Source organism: Pollicipes pollicipes, unplaced genomic scaffold (assembly GCF_011947565.3).
Source record: "Pollicipes pollicipes isolate AB1234 unplaced genomic scaffold, Ppol_2.1 Scaffold_4002;HRSCAF=4701_pilon_pilon_pilon, whole genome shotgun sequence".
Taxonomy (NCBI): domain Eukaryota; kingdom Metazoa; phylum Arthropoda; class Thecostraca; order Pollicipedomorpha; family Pollicipedidae; genus Pollicipes; species Pollicipes pollicipes.
Genome location: NW_023596420.1, coordinates 8503659 through 8526069, shown reverse-complemented (window position 1 = coordinate 8526069; position 22411 = coordinate 8503659). Strand labels below are relative to the sequence as shown.

Genomic DNA, 22411 nt, shown 5'->3' with positions numbered 1-22411 from the left:
CCTCGTCAGTAACAGGCTCCGAGGCCGAGCGGCTGTTGCTACACGTCTGGGGGATAATTTAAGGGTCAATATTTTGAAATGTCACTGCCAGAAAGATAGCTGAGGTTGGTTGACTTGGAACTCTGAAGGAGAATCGATGCGGATTTTTGGATGGAACGAATACATTGGACTGAACTTCTAAACTGGACTGAATTGCATTCCTCAAAAACTTAATGATTTGAAATCATGGAGCTTATTGACCTTTCCTATTGTGTCAAATCGCGCCCTTCTCAGGAGCATCGTAAATAACATACGTTACGTAAGCTAATCGGGCAAATCGGGCATCACAGGCATTGCTGCCATGTGGCGTTGTTATCCAATACATTCAGGCTCAGCAGGCAACGCATTATCTTTGTCTCGACGCCTCGAGGGACATCCACGTTAGTCGGGTGCGGTGGAAATCGCCGCAGCTCTGAAACCGTTGGCACCAGACGTGGTTTGCTGTGGCGTCACCCGTCTGGCCGCAGCTGATATGGACCGGCTGACCGGCCGTTTCGAAGAACTGGTGCGGTCTTTGCCGCCCGTCCATTTTCGTGGGGCGGTACGCGCGCTGGGCACACCTCACCGTCGCTCTTTAATCCTGACATGTCGATTACGTTCTGTAGCTCCCTGACTTGCGTGACCTTTGAATCGAGTTTTGTTGTGGAGTTGGTTTGCCAATGCTCCGGCTACATCACAGTGGACGTCACAGTACGCTGCTCCCCCCCCCCCCTCCCCCCGGTGTCGGGAGTTGCATGGCTCCGAGGCCTCGGATACCACGTCTTGAGTTGTGCTTTTCTATGGCCTTAGCTGCTTCTTGTCATTATTCTGGAGCCTCTGATGCAATGCTTTTCTTGAGTTTTGTTTTCCTGTGGCCTTGGTTGTTCCTTTTTCTCTCCGCTCCCTGAACTGTGTCTTAAAACCTGACCAATTCTCTGTCCACTGCTCCAGTGGTCTTAGCTAGTAATCCACCACTGATGGGCTGGCTTGTATCAGCTGTAGCCGTAGCCCTGGTCCCTGTACACTAAATTGTGCCACATCGCGTCCGCGGCTGTTGTTTGATACCCTCTGGCCTGATTTGTATCATGATGTAACCCGGACCATAACGTCCCGTTACCTCTGATGCGTGCTGTTGGTAATATCTCGTCGTTGTACCCTCGGTGGCCTGACATGTCTTGTCATGCCATATGACTGGCGTCTCATTCCCGATGTTCTAAATTGTGTGCCCCGAGACATCGGTTGTCGCTCCTTCTCTGATAAGATAAGTTGACACGTGTCGTCCCATGCCTTTATCCGCAGTGACCATCCCCTACATGCTGGCACATACGCCGTTCGTAGTCTTGGCCGAAGAGCTCCCATTCCCGACACCTAACATGCCACGTGTGGCCCCGGCCAATGTCTCGTCTCCACCCTTCAGCCCGGTGTCCACCCTGGCCAGTGTCCCCTCCGTCACCTCCAGCGCGGTGTCCACCCCGGTCAGTGTCCCGTTCCCAGCCTCCAGCCGGTGTCCACCCCAGTCAGTGTCCCGTTCCCAGCCTCCAGCCGGTGTCCACCCCGGTCAGTGTCCCGTCCCCTACCTCCAGTCCGGTGTCCACCCCGGCCATTGTCCCGTCCCCAGCCTCCAGTCCGGTGTCCGCTCCGGTCAGTGTCCTGTCCCCCACCTCCAGCCCGGTGTCCACCCCGGCCAGTGTCCCGTCCCCTACCTCCAGCCCGGTGTCCACCCCGGCCAGTGTCCCGTCCCCTGCCTCCAGCCCGGTGTCCACCCCGGTCAGTGTCCTGTTCCCTACCTCCAGTCCGGTGTCCACCCCGGCCAGTGTCCCGTCCCCCACCTCCAGCCCGGTGTCCACCCCGGTCAGTGTCCCGTTCCCAGCCTCCAGCGGTGTCCACGCCGGTCAGTGTCCCGTCCGCTGCCTCCAGTCCGGTGTCCACCCCGGCCAGTGTCCCGTCCCCTACCTCCAGTCCGGTGTCCACTCCGGTCAGTGTCCCGTCCCCCGGTGAACCAAGCCTGCCATGCTGCGACGAGCTCATTGAGCGCCCCACCCGTGGCTCATGAGCCGAGGCAGGCGCCCCTCTGCGGCTCGATCGGCCCCCTGAGACCGTCTCTCGCCCGCCTGGAGGAGCGAGGTGCGGGGCGACAGTGACTTGCAAGTGATGCGAGCACCGCTTGTGGATAAGGCGTTTGGTGATGGACAGCCACTGCTGCCAAAAGATGCACGGATGACGCTTGGCTGAATGGTGGTAGGGCGAGCGTTACGCCGTCCAGCATTGACTTATTACAAATGAAGTATTGGAATAGGTTCGGTAAATTGTGAGACATAGACGGAGCCTATCGTGTGCGTCGACTAGTCATCGGTCAGCCAACGGAAGCCGTCAATAAATCCATATATTGAGCCACATGCGCTGCTGATGGGGAAGCCGTAGATCGACGTCCCAATCACGCATGACGTGATTTAGCGGACGAAAAGCGTCATTTTGGCACGCATGTGACGCTTGTAAGGAATCCGGCGCAGCAGACGCACAGACATTTCATTATCTATTCGACGAACGCGGCCCCGGAATCCGTCCTAAGAAACCGAAGAAACCACGCCGACACCCCAGCTCATCATCTCCTCAGCGCCTACAGTTCTATTCCGAGCTGTGTGTGATTTTTTCTTGGCACGTGCTGGCGTCGGCACTGGAACGAGCCGGCGGCTACCGTGAGTCACGCAGACCGGGGTGGCGTCACCGCGGCGGCGGGCTGCGATGGCGGCCCCTGAGTCAGCGCCGTCGGGGCGCCAGCGGACGAACGCGTCCTGGAGGCGACCGGCCGGCTCCGACAGCTCGCCAGCGACGGCACGCTCCGCTCAGCAAGCGCGGTGATGACGGAGTGCGGCGCCGAAGCCGTGGCTGGCTGTGACGGGAGTGGCGTTTTATGCGCCGGGGGTACGTCATCGCTTGTAGATCGATTATGCAACTGTCATTACTTCTCCCTGAGCTCTGGTTGGCGCTGGATTTCTGGTTCTCGGGTGTGCGCTGCCGGTGGTGTCACATTCGAAAAATGATGATAGGAATTGGGCCAACAATAACATCCGCGGAAATAGATGATTATGCTAGCGAAAGGAGACGAGGATCTGTGCCCCTGGCGGAGAAACTGAGAACTTGCTAACGAATCGTTTTTAATTGCAATGTGAGCGAAATGCTGCCTCTTTGTTAGAGAATGGTGTCGACAAAAACAATCTTGTCTCCCTTGAGTCCTCTGACTTACGAAAGAACATGGCGCCAGCATAAGACCATAGCGTTTTTTCTTAACAACGAAACATCAAATTGTATTCGCTATATGTTAGACACCAAAGGTAACAGACCGGCGAGGTGTTCACCCCGAGAGCATCGGATTATATCATGTCATATGTACTAGATTAAAAACTTTTGATTATCAAAAGATTTCAGCCCTTATCCGCGTGGTTGGCCCATCACCGTCTGGGGCTCGGACTCAACCTCGCCGCTCGGTGCTTCCAAAACGAACCGTCGGATTAAAAAAGTCTGTCAAAAACACTGGTCCGTCTCTTCTCCAAACTGAGGCCACATGCCCCTGGGTCTATTTTGAAATCATGCAGCATAGTTGAAGTGAAGCTCAGGTCAAGTGCGACCCAGGCCTGAAATAACTGAATTTAGCCATGCTGCACAGGCCTCCTATTTTTGGTCTCACGTAAGCGGCGGAAGTGCTTATTAGCACATAGGCTATCATTCTAGGAGTTTCATCGACACGCACATCCAGCGTCCAATTAGCCGCGGCTCCCGCAACACTCTCAATACCAAGTCATGTTCAGGTGCACGCAACAGTCCCGCCCGGCAGTGAACAGGCTGCCTGGGTCCCGCCGCAGAGCGCCGCCGAGGTCTGTCCCTGCCACCGCGTGCTCTGTACGTGCCGGCGCCGGCCCCGCGCCGTCTGCCGAGATCCGCCGCCGGCTCCCGGGGCCCCATTTGCCGCGCTCGGCGCCGTCTCCCTCCGCCGTCGCGGGTGGCTATTTTTAGCGCCGGCCGGCCGCCGCCGTCGCATCGAGCTTCGCAGCGACAATAAGACGATTACGTGCCAGCTGATTAACGGCCAGCCTTTCATATTGGCCGTCGACGTCGCTCTGGCGGTGGCAGACCGAGCGGCGCGGAGGACGGTGCCTGAGGGAGACGGGCTGGGCGCTCCTCCTCGGTGGCCGGTGGGTGACCCCGTGTCAATAGCACGCGCAGACGGATCGTACGGGCCGGCCGAAACGAGAGAGTACGCGTAGGTGGCGGACTGATGACTCTCGCAAGCATTTCGCATGTGGTCTCGTAACAACTCACGGACAGTTACGATATTACTTTCCAACTCATCTCCGCTTGGAGTACGGAACAAGTCATTACGCGATGCACAGCCGGGTCAAAATTCTTCCGAAGGGAACCGTCCCAAGCACCTCTAAAGAAGCCCCGGCCGGAGCGTGCAGCGCCGATGTGAGTGAACTGAGACCCGGAGAGCCACCAGCTGGTGGGCTGTTCCGGCCCGCGGCGCCACCCGCGCGCGCGCCCGGACCGCTCTCTCGCCGCCGATGCAGTGCAGTGGCGGTGCGCCGTTTCAGCCGTGCCTGCCCTCGGACGTGGTGGGTGACTACGACCCGGTGCACACCTTCTATCTCACCCACACCGACTTCGGCTCGCACATGGTCCTCGAGGAGCGCGACCAGGTGCGCGCCAGAAACTTCTACGCGCCGTTCTGCGACGTGCCGTTCTACGGACCGTTCTGCGACGAGCTGTTCTGCGGGCCGCTCCCCTGGGAGGAGGTATCGCTGCTGGGCCGCCAGACCAGACGTACTTGTCCTGCGCCGGCTCTGACGCCGGCGTGTCAGAGCCGCGCGTCCGAAGCCGGGGTCTGGTGCCACGCGGAATGGTCTGAGCCAGACAGCATGGGCGTGACGGGATGAGGCCGGTGGTAGCGCGTCAACCATGTCTCTGTAGTGGGTCATGCTGTGTTAGTCTCAGAGGCGCAACTGTTCTCTTAAGAAGCCCACCAGATGGGTAGGCTTGCCGATAATTGGTGTGCGGGCGAGGTAGATCCTGACTCCAACTCAAGTAGGACGATGCAGCTTTTAGTTAACGAAATGAAAATCCAGCAAAAATGGAAAGATTTGATACGATTTAATTCAATCTTTTTTATCGCATCCATCGATGATAATGCACTGCAATCAACTCCCGGGACTGCAAGCTCGAAATGTTTGGAGGTCTCAAGCAGCCACACATCCGCTTTACATAACTTTGACCGAATGCGCGGAATCGATTACGTCTGGTTGGCGCCAGCATGCGATAGTTGACGAATACTCCAGCCAACGTAGGCATCCAGTGAAAAGTCATTCCATCAGGCAGCTGGCGGTGAGTCGAGCCTCCAAGCGTTGCCAGGATGGCGGGTAAATTTGCCGCTCCAAGCCCGATCTGCTGCGCTGCTCTGTGGGAGACGAGCCGGTGATGGTGCAGCACACCCCGGTTGATACAGAGGTGGCATCACGCCGTGGATAGCACAGGCATTTCCGTCACATAGAAACAGCAATGACGTTAGATGTTTCATGAGCACATGCTTAGGTTATCGCGGCGCCGCCTGTTGTTGCGTTACCTTGCTGGAAAGAGGAGAAAGTAAAATTTGTTTGCGGGCGGCAGATTCGAATAAAAAGTTTTCATCAAGAACTAACATTTGAGATATTCAGCCCCCTACGCCACCACCAGTAAACCATCGTTCGTCACCACCCTTTCTGCGGTGGTGCATAATACATTAGCGTCTTCAAAAATAACAGCAACGTGATGACCGGCTAGCAATGTAATGGACGATCAAGGAGAAAGACGAAAAATATGTTCCCGAAACCAGCTTAGCGGCAAAACTTTGGTCAGTTTGCTGCGAATAGGGCTTCATGCCTTGCATTCACCTTCGTGTCTCTGGAAGTGCGGAACTCTCAGATTGACAATGCGATCTGGAGGAGGGGAGCGGCGTAGTTGCGTTGATTACAGACTTAAGCATCTGGCGGCAACACCCTCTTATGATCACATGGAGGTAAATAAGATGTCACAAAGGGCAATGAGGCCTCCAAAATCACACAAAATTGCATGCATGAGAATAGCGAAATCAGTAACCAGCAATACGAGCAAAACTTGTAGCTACCAACTGGAAAACCGCGGCTGAAAATATATGACATGGAAGAGTTGCGTCTCTAGTCTACATCCCTCCGTTTGTAATCTAGGGCTCTTGGTGGTCTTACTTTACATCTATGCAAGTCATTCTTTGATTTGTACTTTTGGTTGAGTCTCAATGGTTGGAGTGTTTGTGGTTGATGTTTACTATGTTGCTTCTTTGCAGTGTTCTGTTGATGCACCCCTTTGGTTCGTCTTTGTCGTGGTTGTCTGCTTTTCCCAATCTCATGTCCCTTCCGACTGAAAGTCCTTTTCATATCCTGCGAATGTCCAACAGCCAAACTCCCTCAGGAACTTCAAAATTACGACTAAAACGCGCTCATTGATTCACCACATGGGGCAACGGGCTGCAAATTCAAGGCATAGTTTTTTTCTAAGATAGACCACACAAGAGCTGAGAACATGTATCATTTTGAAATTAAAATCTCAGGATAGTTGGATTCGAATTCGGGTTCTAATTTGAAATCGGAATCAACTTGAATGCAGTCAACACTTTGGATAAAAATTTCGTACAGATAAGGCAGCAGTAATAGCCTTATTCCTGGGGGAAAAACCATGAGAATGGAGATATAGATGGGTTGGTATTTTGGCAACATTCTTTATCGAAATAATAGAAATAATGACTTCTGCCTTTGTTTCGATAAGTGCATGTTGCCGAAATATCGACCCATTGGACCTCCATTCACATGGCTCTTCTCCGAGGAATAAGGCTATTACTACTGTCTTATCTATGTGAAAAATGTTCCTCGCAAATGCACTGAACACCTTAGATAAATATTTCGAGCTAATTCAGTGCGATCAAAGGAAGGGCGAGCAGCTCTTTCCGACAAAGAGCCGATATTAATGCGTTGCACTTTGTTCATCTGGAGGAAATGTAAACCAAGATCGTATTCGACACCTTTATTTGCATATTTAGATGACAGCTTTCAGGATGTGTTTTGGTTTTTTTCATTTGAATCCTGATTTTCCAGCCTATGATTCTGGTTTTGAAGGTTCGAGGAGTTGCAATGTTCGAATCCATTCGAATCTTCTTATATTATGAAAACTCGAATTCTCAGCTCTTGAGCATACCTTTATTTTTGCTGTCAAAAACCTTGCGTCTTGCAATCACCTGGCTGTTTTTCTATATGCTAAACAAGCCGTGGCTTATCATATCTCTGGCCCACGCAAATGTTATTCGATTCATGCGACCATCTTTTGAATAAACGACCGAATCACATAATATCACCGGCCGCAAACAATGTTAAACGGCCTTAAAAGCTACAAGCATGTAATTTTTACTACATTCTCAAATAAATCATTCGGAACAGTTAGTAGCTTTGCATGCAGACGCATCGCCAAGTTAAGCGCTTGTTTATGATGAAAAATACCAGGTCTAGGTAGCTGTCACTGAACAAAACAAACTGCACACCTGTTGACAACTGTCCGTACAGGCATCGGCTGATGTCTTGCTCAGAACTTTGCTTTCAATTCCGATCTAGTGAGACAAAACCATGGCATAATTCTCACCCAGCACTTTACCAAGCCAGTCAATACCACTTACTGCGCAAAAATCATCAAAGGTTTTCGATCCCTTTCGCTTGGGGCGCCTGTTCTTCCTTCGTTTTCAGTGCCTGTCCACCCACAACCATCCGTGCATTCACTCAGAATCTCGGTACAGCCACCTGCATGATGGCAACCACGGTTTCGTGCTACCCGTTCAACGAGTCCCGCATGGCTCGTCTTTTAAACCGTCGGCCCGAGGATCCCACGAGCATACACCAATAATTACGACTGAGTCCCTGTCCCATTAGCTCTACCTGCAATAGGAGGTGCTTGGTCTCATTGTTTCATGCTCTACCATCTCTAGTCCAGCAGTTGTAGACAGATCGCAACCTGTTTGCGTGCAACCGCCTTCGGCATATACTCGTAGCTGAGAGGATGTGAGCTAGATCAGACCAAGCTGCCTCTGCCTCTCCCGGCTCTTGGGTCGCGACCCAACCTCTTGTGACCTGTCGCCAGGCCAGGAGCTACCACTCGTCCTACATGACGCCCTCCAGAACGAGCCGCTATGTGCCGCCGCCCAGGATCACTACCACCTACTCCAGCGAACTGCACCCTCGCTATCCCAGGGTAAGAGGTCGACGCCGGGGCCGGGTGCGGTCAAGGCCGCGCCGCACCCAGCCAGCCAGCGTCCTGGCCAATCAGCGAGTCGCCCGACGTGACGGCCGGCTCGCTGATTGGCTGACAAGCGGTGGGGCGTGGCGTGGCCGGAGGACCGCGCCCGGACTCGACACACTCGCTCAACTTGGCTTCTCGTGCCAGGGCTGGGGGCTGCAGCTCTCGAAGACGGCTTTGTTGGCAGGATGGGTAGGACACAAGCCATTACCTATGCGTCGGTTTGTACATTTGTCACAGCCTTGAGTTTTTTTTTAGACCTGGCCCGGCAGGAAAAAATGACGAGGGATTCCCGACCACTCCATTGGACAGCTGAACAAGCATGCTGGAAATCTGGAACGAACGAGGCAGTAAACGCGATGTGGGGTAGCTTTGAGTCAGTCTGGCGGCCCGTGAACCTCAACTGGCGCGTCTCATTCACACTGACTGGGTTGACATCTTTGGGATGTCCCTCGATGCTGTGCCGACACAGCAGCGGAGCCTGTCTGTCCGGCTGCACTCAGAGTCACGAGGATACGCCGCGACAGCTCGGTCACCCAGCGGTATTATCCGGGAGCTTCGTCATTCCGGATGCCAAATGACAGCTAAATCACTCATGGGTTCATTCAGTACTAACAGGAAGGCAGCCCGTAGACAGCCCGTGGTGACAGGAGTGAGGACGACCTAACGTCACTTGTATTGCCACGGAAGTATAGGAGTGGCTCCTATTGTGAAGGTCCTTTGAGGAATGTCTCATTCCTTCTGCTTAATCGAGATAATGCGTGCCGCTACCAGCTGGCTCCTTCACGTTCAGTCCGATTCTCAGTCACCGAAGCCCTGCGCCATTTGTATGAGCTGTTCGGTCTGCTGCACCCAGTCCCCGAGAGGGCCAATAACTGGCGGAGAGAGCGCTCGCTGCAATGTGCCTTCTCGCTCGCGCGTCGCATCACTCGAGTCGGCACGCCTAATGCCACCGCTGACGTACGAACATCCGACTGGCGCCTGTCCAACGCCGGAGCCATTCTGTGAATCTGTCTCATCCGCGCCTGGCCGCAGACGGCGCACTTGACAGCTGAGGTGTCGTTCTGCCTGCCTGTCCACAGAGCAGCGACGTTAACGAGAGGGTGGTGAAGCGAGTGGAGCGAGTTGTCGAGACCTCGTCGTCCACGCCCCGCTTCTATTAGATCCTCCCCACACCACGCCTTCCCAGACCCCGCCCTCTACCTTTGCATGCTGCTAACCGCATTTTGAGTAGTTGAAACGTTTCTGACTAAACTAGTTTCGTATAGATTTACGGCGTGTTTGGGAGGTACGTAGGTCCACGGTCTCCAAAGGGAAGGCATTGCGAGTTTGAATGAAGGAACACCCCCAAAGCTAGTTTTTTGCCTTGGGAGTAGTATGCATTATTCTTTTTTTTGCTTTAAAATTTACAAATGTTCTACGCCATCGACTTTTAGTGGGTCTGGGAAGTTTCAACAGTCTGCTACTGGCTTTCTGTAAATATGGCTATTATTAACCCGACTTTTGGGTAAGTCATATTTCTCGACACAAAATCACTTTAACACGCCAGGTACGTAGGTACGGGTACGGTGGGTTGGGAGGTACGTATGTCCACGGTCTCCAAAGGGAAGGCATTGCGAGTTTGAATGAAGGAACACCCCCAAAGCTAGTTTTTGCCTTGGGATTAGTATGCATTATTCTTTTTTTTTGCTTTAAAATTTACAAATGTTCTACGCCATCGACTTTTAGTGGGTCTGGGAAGTTTCAACAGTCTGCTTCTGGCTTTCTGTAAATATGGCTATTATTAACCCGACTTTTGGGTAAGTCATATTTCTCGACACAAAATCACTTTAAAACGCCCCCACGTCAACCTGCTGGGCAATACCTGAAAATTACTCTTCCAACGGAGTGGCCAGATCGCGGTCTCCATGAAGTCCTCAGCAAATGTCTTCCTGACGACTTCGTAGTCAAACACCTGACACACACGGAGCCCTCGAGAGCACGAGGGATGCATGCACCATCAGACATCCTCTACATTCTCTAACTTCCAGCGATAAGCGTCGTTCACACGAAGCCAGCTGCCATCTATCTCGCAGAATCCACACGTCGGCACGTCGTTCTATTTCGTCTCGGCCTCGGCTGAGAACGGTAACGTTATGTTTCGTCTCGGCCTCGGCTGAGAACGGTAACGAGCGCATCCGAATGAGCTTATTGGCGTCTCCACGGAGCCGTGCCGCGTCCCATCGTCCTTTGTGACCTGCCCAGCCTGCCATCCGGCCATTTTTTAGCCAATTTCCGCCGGCGGCCGCCCCGACCTCGTCCTGGTCGCCATGGCAAACCGTCCGACCCGACCGCCGTCGCCCTCGGCCGGCGGTCCGCCGGCCCGGCGCAGCCCTCAGGCGCTTCCCGTGTAACCCGGGGTCGTGTACTGCAGGGTGAGGAGGACGATAGCGACCCGGTGCCCACGGTGAGTGTCGCACTTCATCGGCGCGCTTCTCTCGCTGGCTAACCCCGTCCCAGCCCGGCCAAATGTCGGCCGGTCTGCCGCTGCCTCCGCCGATGCTGCCGCTGTTGCTGCCGCTGCTGTCTTCAGTAACGACGGGGCTGCTGGTGGTGCCGCTGGTGATTGCGGTGCCTGCTGGTGGTGTTAGTGATCACTGCCCGCGCAGATGGTGTCAGTGTTGTGTGCTTGCGTGCTCCCATGTGGTGATTTACACATGTGCGGGCCGTTTAACATTCGTCGAATGCTTAATGGTTGTTCTATTTCAGATTCCATCTTGAGTGATCTATACATACCCGCTCTGCACCCAAACCGTCCGCTGGTCCAGCACAATCGATGCACAAATAAACCGCTGATGTTATGGAACTGCTTGCTTCGCTCAATAACGACATTACGGAGAACCATGCGTTGCTTTTGCGTTACGTACGGGAGCTAGCGAATGGTGTCCACGGTAAACAACAGATATTGACTATGATCAGAAGAGATACGAGTAAAGGCAGGAACTAAGCAAGGCATCCTCCGAACTGTCATCCTCAGTGTAGCATGGTCTACTTGGCCTGCGCTGCCGCTGGCCCGTGAGCCGCCTGTGAGCGGGCCCGTGACCTCCCGGCGCCTCGGCAGGCGGGCAGCTACCTGAGGAGCGTCCCGACTGTGGCCCACCAGCGCCTGACTCCAGTCTCCGTGCCGGCTTACTCGTCGCCGGCAATGCCGTACTATCTGTGGGAGCCGGAGGATGTCGTGGTGCTGCCGCGCCGGCGCACCCTCGCCCGGTTGTCGGACGAGCTCGACGACGACCCCGTGCTGAAGGTCAGGGGTCAGCAGGGCTGTGACGCCAGGCGGAGGGGTGGCAGGTCTCGGTCGGAGAGGTATGGCGTGTAGCTCGAGTATAAGATCGTTGGATCAACAAGCCAGTGCTCGCAGGACATGTGATCAAAGTCGGGAAGCGGACCAGAGATGACATGTCAGGGGTTACGGGCCCCAGTCATCTTCAACCCAGCTTCGTGGTGCAGAATGGCACGCATTAGCAAAAATGCAAGCATCAGGTTTGCTGCAAAGCGTAAAGCCTGCTGATAACAAATACCTACCTGGTCGTGATGAGAACATGATAAGCCTGAAGCGCTGGATAGAGAGGAGTGACATGCTGCTTTGGGGAGTCCTGTAACACACGCTTCTTTTGCCTGTTTTTCTTTTTCACTTCCTTTTTTGCTGCTTATTCTGGCACATCTTGCTGGTTCTTAATGAATCAAGTGGGTGCCTTCCGCTTCTACATTTTGTTCTTAGCCTCACTCAGGCATTTCTTATGCTCACTTTTGCTTTTGTTGTGCATGCTATGCGTCGACTTTTGCTTGAAAGCTGGATTTTTCTTTGCACGGCCAGCCCAGCCCTGGATCTGCCTGTGCTAACTGCTGTTCGAACTGCGGAACTCCCAAGCAAACGTACCAAGTCACTTACGTATCGCGGCCAGCCCCCCAACTGAGGCCGGTCATTACCGGCCCTTTTGTGAGCGGCGAAGATGAGCTGCACAGCGTAAGTTGCCCCATCGAAACCGCCGTGAAAGCGTCTAGTGTTTATGAAACGTTGTCTCTCATGTTCCATCTCACCAGCATCGTTCTCAATGCTTGACGATGCCAGCAGAGCATTCAGCGTGCTTTCCAAGAGCTCCGCTCGTGTGTCCTTACATTGCGATGCGTGTATCCGTGCTGACGAGCCGCCCCGCTTCACTCGGGCGCGCGCCTTGCAGTGGTACGAGGACCGCATCCACCACGCGCAGGCCGAGGCCATCGCCAACGCCAACAAGCGCATCAGTGACCTCTGCACGCCGCGGCCCCGCCACATCTCGGTCGTGCCGCCATACACGCCCAAGTCAGTACGCGGTGTGTTCCGCATCGAACGTTCCAGTTAGGTTAGACTGTGTGGTGCGCATGGGTGGCGACAGGGCAGTCGTCAACGCGTCTGGGAAACCAGGGGTGAGCGGTGCAATTCCCCGTGGCACCCACCCTTCCTGCCAGGGTGGGAGGCAGGCGACGCCATAAAGCCTCAGCGGCTGAGTGCATCTCAGAGCCCCAATGACAAGAACGTGCTCCTTACGCTCCCCAACCAGCAAGCGCATTCTCTCTCATTGGTATGCTCCACACACTCCGAGTCCACGAGCCCACTGCCGCTCTAGGACACCGCATGCGCTATTTCCGATGACAGCCGCTGCCGCTGTCTGGGGAGCCCCTGACAGCCCTGATTTGTCCGGCCATGATCTAGTGTGATAGACAGATTTTGCCCTTGTGACGTCATGTGGTGCCACAAAATCTGGCTGACGTAATGCGAAAGCTGCGGTGCGAGGGATGGACTCCCTGCTATGTGGTGAATGTGTTTTTCTGCCATTTCGTCTCCGATGTTTTTGCTATGGAGATTCTTAGGTTTTTGAATGATGAAAGATCACTTAACACGGAAAAATGTCGTGACAAGGTTCTGGTAAACCAGTCTCATAATGCTGAACTTTATCTAAGAAAGGCGGAGACAAGCTGTCGGCCGTGGGCCTTCCCAGGTCTGAATTAGGACAAAACCACTGCCAAGCATTACATTCGTGCGCTCAAAAAGCATGCGCACTTATTCACAGGGACAGTCTATTATGGGTCATCCGAACCTTTTATCCTCCTGTCTTGTCTTTTCCTGCGTCCTCGTGACACCCCGCCTGTCTGGTGGAAGCTGCATGCTTCAGTCACGAGTGGGCCCCGACCGGGCGCCCAGAGCACACTCCGAAGAGTCCCTGCGCGGGCTAAGGCCCGGCGGTTGCTCCCCCCCCCCCCCCCCCCCCCCGGGGCATGTGGACCGTCCCCAACGTTATCCATTCTCCTCCATCCCATAGCCCTGAAATGATAATTTCTGGTCGAAAAGACTCTAATAAAAAACAAACCATCTTGGGCGGATTAGGTAGGGTTCATATGGGTAGCCACCGACGACCATATTGAAATATCATTATGTTAATAAAGATATGACACCCTGGTTATTAGATACATGAATACCCTAAATACATGAATGTCTTTCACGTTTGTACGTACTACTGTACTACCACTTAATTATGCGTATTTGGATGGGACTTCATGATGATTACATTAATGTTGCACAAATATTATGTTAGACAATTGCAGGGCATCATAATTCGCATGCTTTGCTGCTTACGTGGGGATAGCTCTACCTGGCTCTAGCTTTGAGTTGAGCCCCACAAAGTACAGCAGGGACATGCCCTATTAATCGTCATATACGAGGGGCTCGCCAAATGAGTTGGGGACGGACTAAGCTGTGTAAAATGGCGCAATACTCCCCTTAAATACGTCAACAAACATGTTTCGTCCCCGGATTTGGCCAAATTTCTTCTGACTAGGAAACTAAGACACCAGCTAAACAATTGATTTTTAACAGAATTGATAAATAACATTATATGAATACAAATTCAGGATTAAATCAAGTGCACATAAAAAGCGTCTTGACCCACGTTTGTGCGAAATCTAGCACATGGTTATTGCGTAAAAACATTACCGTGGGCACATACGTCCATCAATAAGTCCACGAACGTAAACTGAGATAACCAGCAAGCTCTCACCTTGCATGGCGGCAGACAAAGCACAACTTGTCTGAGCTCTTCTGAGCTTGCAGAAATGCTTGCGTTGTAAGCATTCCATGCAGGCGAATTGCGTGGTAGACATGGCAGCCACACCGTTGGTAAAAGAAGGAACAGTTGCGCAGTTCCCCTGTGTAATTCCCTGTATAATTACCCTGTGACAGTTGCGTAATTCCCCTGTATAATTAGTGTTCCATTTTGAGGATTTTCTATGGCTTGTGCGTCACGACTTGAACCTGAGGAAAGCCCAGGTCCGGAGGCCTGTCTCCGCTATTTTTCGACAAGGTTTGGCATCATGAGGTTATGGATTGTCATTACCCTGTCATGTCCGTTTAATCACGCGTCCCAGACCAGTTCTCCGTCATATCATGCAAATATGCCAGTTCGTCTTGTGCTGCTGTAACTCGATTCCGGCGTTGAACGCATGCATAGTTGATATGTAACTAATACATCTAAAATTCACGGCGTAATTGTGATTGACGTGTGATGCGGTGCTTATGTTTAATCATGAATGACTTACAGCAGCCACGATATGCATTCTTTTCTTCGCGTTGACTGTTTAGTGGGCAATTTTACGAATGCGCTGATTCTGGCGCGCTGCACTTGATATGTTCGAAGTGGTCACGACAGCGTCCAGATGCGGTATCTAGGCCGCGCTGGTGTATCCCGGGCAGGATTCTTCATATCCGTTGACGTGCACGGCATCTTACACATCACTATATCTGCGGGACGCAGACAATGCGTGCAATACCAGGTCCCTGACGTCAGCAAGAAGACGTCGTCTCAGATTGATTAATGTATGTCGCTTTTTATTGGAAAGCCGTTTTGTCCACCTGTACCATATGTCCCGCCGGCGCCCTTCACTAAGCACCAAGCGCACGCTGTATCACATGGAAGTGTCCGAGAGGTCGGCTGCCCCGGGGCCGTTCAGCGTGAAGCCCTGTCTGCTCGGTCGTGAAGCCACGCAGCGGCGCCGCGGGCAAAATGTCGGCTTCTTTGGCGGACGTGGTGCTTCTCGCGTGGGTTCCTAGCTCGGCTATAGTGCGGCACGCAATCAGACACGAGCGAGCCGCACGGCGGAGAAGGGCTGAATCGAACGGCGTAGTCACAACACCTGCCAGCTGACTGGCGGCTCCCTACACGTGCTCGGAGTTCTCTCGTGACAGGTGCACTGTGGGGCAGGCCGACGTCAGAACGCATTGCGCAGCGACGTCACTTTGCAAAAACACCGCAGAGATACTGCAGAGAGCCTTCACCTTTCGCGTCCAGTCCAATAACGTGTGTCCGGCCATTCGAAAACAGCATGTGTGCGTGCTCTTCCAAGTGTCTTCCAGCTTCATTTTGTCCACCCGTCCAGACCACGTCCGCGCGTAGGCGCCACAAGGCGCCATGCGGGCCTTCATTATCCAGAGCGTCTAACGCCAGATCGCTCACGCACAGACGCTACAAGGAGCCGGTCAGCTCGCAGTACAAGTACAGCAAGTACCGACCCCCGATCACCGAGGACATGAAACCCATCCGGCGAAACATCGAGATCAAGTCACGCTTCGACAAGGCGCAGAGCGCCGCCCAGAACGATTACAAGCGAATGGGTACGTCATATCGTCCCACTCGCGCCGCTTTGCGTCACTCATAGCTTCGCGCTGCCGTGTCTAGCGCGCAGTTAACCGTGACGCAGTACAGTGCATTACTCCTTCAGCCGAACCCCATCAATAATTTGACGCCTGTACATACGCGCTGTCATCCGAGCACTAAAATGCAATTTGGCGCTAATGTTGACCACTCCCATCTTCCATTAATCTTGCGACTTTCCATTAACCAGCGGTAACAACGCCTGACGTGAAATGCTGCGGTGTGGGCGAGATACGTCCGCTCCCAAAGCTGCACGCTCGCGAGGGGGGTGAGGCTGTGACTGCTCGCTCGCTAGCTTCGAGGCCACTCGCGGGCCCATGGGGAAGTACTAAGTTCGATTGAAGGTCCTTGTTCCGTTCCGGCTCATGCCTAATTCAACTACCCATTAATTGGGGTTTACATTATTTCTTTTTTCAAAAATCAAATTCGAACCCTTTCGAACGGCTGGACTTCTAGGATCAGAGCTCGCGACTAGCAGTGCTTGTCGTGTGGACTCTGACCCCTATCATATCTGACCGAGCGATGCCGAGCCAACGACAGAACGGCACATTAACCTCATCTTCTGGCCTGATCCATGAAATGATAGCTCATCATCGAACCCGCACATGCACTTGTTCCCTAAAAACACCAGACATTCTAAACTGACACGAATTAAGCTCCTTCGATCGGACCGAGTCCTAGCCCTCGGACGCGAATACTATTAGAAGCGCGCCGGCCGGCCCAGCTCGACCGCTGACCGCTGGCCGGGCGGCGCCGCCTCGCCGGGGCCCACTAACCGCCGCCGGTGGCCGGCCGTCCCGAAGGATCCGGCCACCTGGCCTGCGTGAGCCTGCTGGGCGGCCGGGTGGTGTCGAAGCGGCCGCACTCGCGCTTCTACAGCGGCGAGCGCGCCCGCTCGCAGGACATGGCCGCCCGCCTGCTGCCGCTGGCCGCGAGACGACCCGGCCCACTCGCACCGGAAAAGTGAGGCCGGCGGGCGCGGCGGGCGCGGCTCGCCCGGGCCGCCGGGCCGCTCGTGCGTGCCTGCGTGTGCGTGTGTGGTGCGCGTGGCGGCGGGGTAGTCTGGCCGCTCCGTGGATTGCTGTGCACGCGACGGTAAAGAGGCTCGCTTAGCTGAGGCGGCGCCTGCAGCCTAGCATCAGCCTAGCTTCAGCCTAGCGCCTGCAGCCAGTCTAGCGTCGATTGCGTCTTGAGTACCCGCTGACACCGGGCTAGCTAGCGCAGCCTGTCCGTGAGCTTCAGCCGGCCTGCGCCGCCTGAAGCCGGCGAGGCCGGCTGAAGCTCACTGACCCGGCGTGGGAAGCGTGCCGCCGGCGGACCCTGACCCGTCGTGCATGTCCATAGGGGACTGTGCTGAACGTTCCACGGAACAGAGCGCGTCCAACATCAAGCCCGGGGCTCCAGAGACGTCAGCTCAGGAGAACTATTGTACGTACCGCTGACGACAGGCCAAGCTCACGATGTGCGCTGAACAAACCTTCCATGAGTGCGACCGTCCATCTTCTCTGTGCTTTCGTTTTACCTGAGAGGCTCGAGCTCGCCCTGCGGTTCGGAACTTCAACACGGCTCCCCACGGACGCTGTCTGAAAATATTTGACTCCGAGCCCAGCGCTTCCCTCCCCCTCCCTTCAACGATCTGGACGAAGTTATCATCTCTCGACAACTGTTTACACGCGGATAGATAACTCTACGACCAGAATAGCTGACCGTCTACCGTGAAGCACTAACTCCGACCATACCGCCTCCCTCCCCCCCCCCCCCCCCCTGCGTAGGACGACTGACCACAGCTTTAATTAGGTGCAGCTGTATGACGACCCCACGACCTATCCAGACATTCCCATATGAACGACTCCGCAACTTTAATGACCCATTGCGCTTTATTTATGAGCTCAGAGTTCGTAAGCGGCGGTTGCGGTTATAGACTTTCAATGTACTGAGAGGCGCTGGCTGGCATCGCTTTAAACCAGCACCTCATGGGGCATGGGAAGTCAGTAGCTGTCAGCATAGAAATCCTGGCTCAGCAGAAAAAACACCGCAGAAAAACAGGAGCTCGAGGCTTTTTTGCTTATATCGTGCTCCATTCATACATGGATTGCTGCTTTGAAGACCTGCAAGCATTTCTTTTCGTCTTAGACATAGCGAGTTTTTCGCTATATGCCTCCGGCTATTTCTATTCTTTTGTTTACCGGCCACTACCGCTCAACGCATTATATCTTTCCTAACCGACAATGGATGGTGGATGCCAAGTCAACAACGGTGCTGTGAGTTGCTCAAATTTCGTGCTTCCTCGACAAATGTGCTTCGCTCCCAATTGTAAAGCAATCTGTCATCTGTGATTCACTTTCTATGGAGGATGAGATTCGCATACTGAATGAATATTTTCAGGGTACGACTCAGTGCGATGTGTAAATGGTACATTTCCAAAGACCTGAAGCAAGATAATCCCGTTGCACGCAAACAGCCGATATGTAATGCCTTGGAACCAAAGTTTCGTTAGCATGGTTTCACTTGATTTGACGTATGCTTAGTTTGAAGAGTAACGATTGGGCATGATGCCTGTAAAATTCACTTCAACTGACTTCCAGGGTAACGGAGAGGCGCACGAAGATCAAACTAATGAATAGGTCATCAATGACTGCTGGCTGCCACGCGCCGAAGTCCGGCATCGCTTCATCAAACTTGGCGATAAAAGTGTCCTTTCGGAGCTGTTGCCGTGACTGCGGTCACTTTTTCTGTCTCTATAACAGTCCATGTCCATTTCTCACTGTCGCTATGCTTTCACTAAGTCTATGTCACGAAGCTTTAATAAAACACGAAAGCCTCCTTCAGCAATGTTTGGAAGACCGCTGTCTGCACACGCAGATTTCCATTTCTCCCCATTGAGGTATCTTGAGTCGACACAGCGATGATCTGGAGCCCAAGATCAAACTTTGTAATCACTCGACATCGCCACTGTTATACTGTTACAGTGTTCACGTAGTAGCAATTCTGAAGGCCTGCCGGAGTGCATTCTGAAGGCCTGTCGTAGTACATTCTGAAGGCCTGCCGTAGTACATTCTGAAGGCCTGCCGTAGTACATTCTGAAGGCCTGCCGTAGTGCATTCCCGTTTGTGCAACGAGGGAAGGTCCGCAGTTTACGACTGTTGCACGCTAGACAGAAGGTGGGCACGCATGAAGAAACTCTACGATACCTGTCTGGCACGTGGATTTGCGAGCTACTATGGTATTCTACCACGTACGTATCCACGTTTGTTACCTTTTCGAGCATTGATGTGCATGCTTTGTGTTGTACACTGACTTGTTCTTTAATTCATATCAATTCCAGCATTTTCGCCGGGAACCTACTTCTGAAACGTGTTGTGCCACTTTTCTTAGGCATGCCTATATTTCTTCTTCTCCGGACAACCGTGCTGACTGTGTACGTTTGTCGTTATCAAACGTTTATTGTTCTGCTCGCACATGTCGCCAAGCAGTACTCGAATGGACAGGGTGATGACTTGTAACGACGGTGACGCATTCAAAACGGAAGTTATCTTGCTGATAATCGCGTTCGTACAGGCCGCATCACTCACGCCGTGCAGAAGGGGTGATAGCTGAGGGCTATCATTTGCACTTTAGTCTGCAGATCCATTTATCATCAGCTGATACACCGTATCATCTACACTTGGAGGCAGAATGGTAGCTGAAGAAGAATTCACCACATTGGCTACCAATCCAATTGCTGCTACTGGCTTTTCACCTAGGGAAAGCTATGTTTGTTGTTTCTTTAGAGAAATTCAGGAGATGGGAGAGGGAATAAGTCGCCGAAACCCTATTACTTTGTTTGCCTTAGAACAAAACAAAAGGAATGCTGCCACTCTTGGACTTTGCCTTTACCTGTAACGATGTGAACTAGAGCACATTACTATCGGCATTTGCCTTCCATATGATCCATGCTTATGTCCAACATTTGCACAATTACAACGTAAAGAGAAAACTACTTAAAAAGGACGCTGTCAACTGATTTGAAAGAATATCATTCAAGCTTCTGCTATTTAAGAACATACTTTTTCTGGTTGGTCGTGCGCCTCTAACTTTATTCGAGGGTCACGCGGACCTCAAGCCGTTGTTTTGAAACTGCACGCCAGACCGGTACGCCCTCGCGCTATGAAACTGGGTGGATTTTCTTGAAAATGAATTTGTCCGGACCTATAACAATCTGGACTTCCTAAACCAGTCGAGGGCGACAACCAGGCACGGACTTTGGACGGTAGCGTCTGAACGAAACCGGCGCTGTTTGAGGCCGACGTGTCGGCCACATATCTTTGGACTACATCTTGGGCAATGTTTAACCTGAAATGGGTCGGAGCACGGCAGATTACATCAGGGGCGGATCACATCTAGGAGATGTGCGACGCAATGCAGACTGGCAGGTACGGATTCAGGAGTATAATGGCAAGAGGTTGCCTTTTTTGGGGTGCATATTGACTTAGGCCAGGTGACTTGTGGAAACAATGCATTCTTACTAGTTTGTGGAGGCTATCGTAGGTTCCAATGATAATAAACTTCGGTTGTTTATTTCAGTTGCAGAAATTTGCACATTGCATTGTGCTTGAACACTTGCAGCGTGTTACACTTTATGTGCTTGAATGCAGAATGCATTCTTTTATGTAACGTGCGCTTTGGGTACACTCAATACGTGACATAATACAGCCTTTTATCGTCTTTTCTTGCCTTCGGCGCGCCATTGACAGCACTTTTGGAAGGTTCTTGCACCAAAGAACGGACGCGCTCCGGCCATGAATTTGAGGCCTAGAACAACAAAACAGCTTCGTAGCTAGCACGATCTCCATATAAAATGGGCTTACGCGTAGGAGTCAAACAAATTTTGCCGCGTTTAAATGGTTTAGACTTACGAGTAGCACGCTCCTAATATTTACTCAGTGATTCGTTCAAAAGATAAAAACCAGCCTGGATACGACCATCAAAACACGTTATGCCTTAGCACAGCATACGCGATAGGACGGCATCGCTCAGTCACATGTACTGGTCGAGTGAAATGGGCTCGAAACTCAGCTAGTTTCATATTTCCGTAAAAAGAGCCTGCCAGGACGCTTTGCAGATTGCAACGTGAGTAACTGAACTAAGTTAGAAGTCAGCTATCACATCAGAATTACACAAAAGCGTAAGTCCCAGTCCTGTACCACAATGTCCGCTCGCCCGTGTTTGGCTGTCGGGTTCAGGCCGGTTCAAAGGCAGAACAGCGGCCGGGCTTCCAGTAGACGCTGAGGAACTGACCCCCTATGATCGCCAAACACTCCAACTGACCCCTTCTGAGCGCCAAACACTCAAGCTGCCCCCCTCTGAGTGTCAAACACTCAAATTGACCTCCTCTGAGCGCCAAACACTCCAACTGACCCCCTCTGAGCGCCAAACACTCCAACTGACCCCCTCTGAGAGCCAAGCACTCTAACTGACCCCCTCTGAGCCAAACTCTAACTGACCCCCTCTGAGCGCCAAACACTCCAACTGACCCTCTGAGCGCCAACACTCCAACTGACCCTCTCTGAGAGCCAAGCACTCTAACTAACTGACCCCTGATCGCCAAACACTCTAACCCGCACACGCATGCCCTCCTGATAGACAGTGGGTTAGAGCGTTGCCCTCGTCAATCCACGTGCAGCGAGGCGCGTTCGATTCCCCTTAGTGCTCGCTATTTGCCCTTAAACCAGCTATGGCCCGAGGGGAAGGACGAACCTGGCCGAGCATAGCGGCACTGCAAACCTTTCGTTGCCAACTTTGTAGTTGACCTGAAAATTCCATGATCAGATGGTAGGGTCCAGGGCTCACAACATAAGCGCCGCTTAGCGTGAGCTCTGATCTCAGAAGTCCTCCATTCGAAGGTTCAGATCTGCCCCGCGAGGCTGGCAAGTACATTTGCTCGTTTACAAGACCCGCTGGCTTGTTGAAGAGCTCGTGAACGCGGTTAGCGTACACGTTAAAAGACGTCGCAGTTTCCGCCCCAATCGCCACCATAAGCCAAACCGTCATGAGACTAGTGCGGTGCGGTTTGCAACTTGCGAGTTACGCCTCGGAACTCGGAAACCAAAACAGCTTTAACAAATTCATCTCATTGCTTTGCAGGCGAGAAAGTGTCAATATGATTACCTAAAAGTTTCGGTATACAATTTCTTCGAGCACTGAATTAACAATTGGGCTTAATAAGAAAATTGGTTTATTTTGCCCACAATGTCAAAATACACAATGTTCGTAACCTATCTGCGTTAATCTCCTGCCAATTGTATTCTGTCATGTGAGAGTATGGCGTTTGCCTTATCATGCACGGCAAG

General features: G+C 52.8%; 1 protein-coding gene across 1 annotated transcript in view; it reads left to right on the top strand.

Annotated features, from left to right (window-relative positions):
* Positions 1–22411, top strand: part of LOC119093496 (uncharacterized) — a 66535-nt gene that overhangs the window by 4050 nt on the left and 40074 nt on the right. The window contains exons 2-5 of the mRNA XM_037216456.1: positions 11459–11644; positions 12579–12700; positions 15891–16042; positions 16886–17045. Of these exons, the coding sequence (XP_037072351.1) occupies positions 11459–11644; positions 12579–12700; positions 15891–16042; positions 16886–17045 (620 nt within the window). The remainder of the gene's footprint in view (positions 1–11458; positions 11645–12578; positions 12701–15890; positions 16043–16885; positions 17046–22411) is intronic.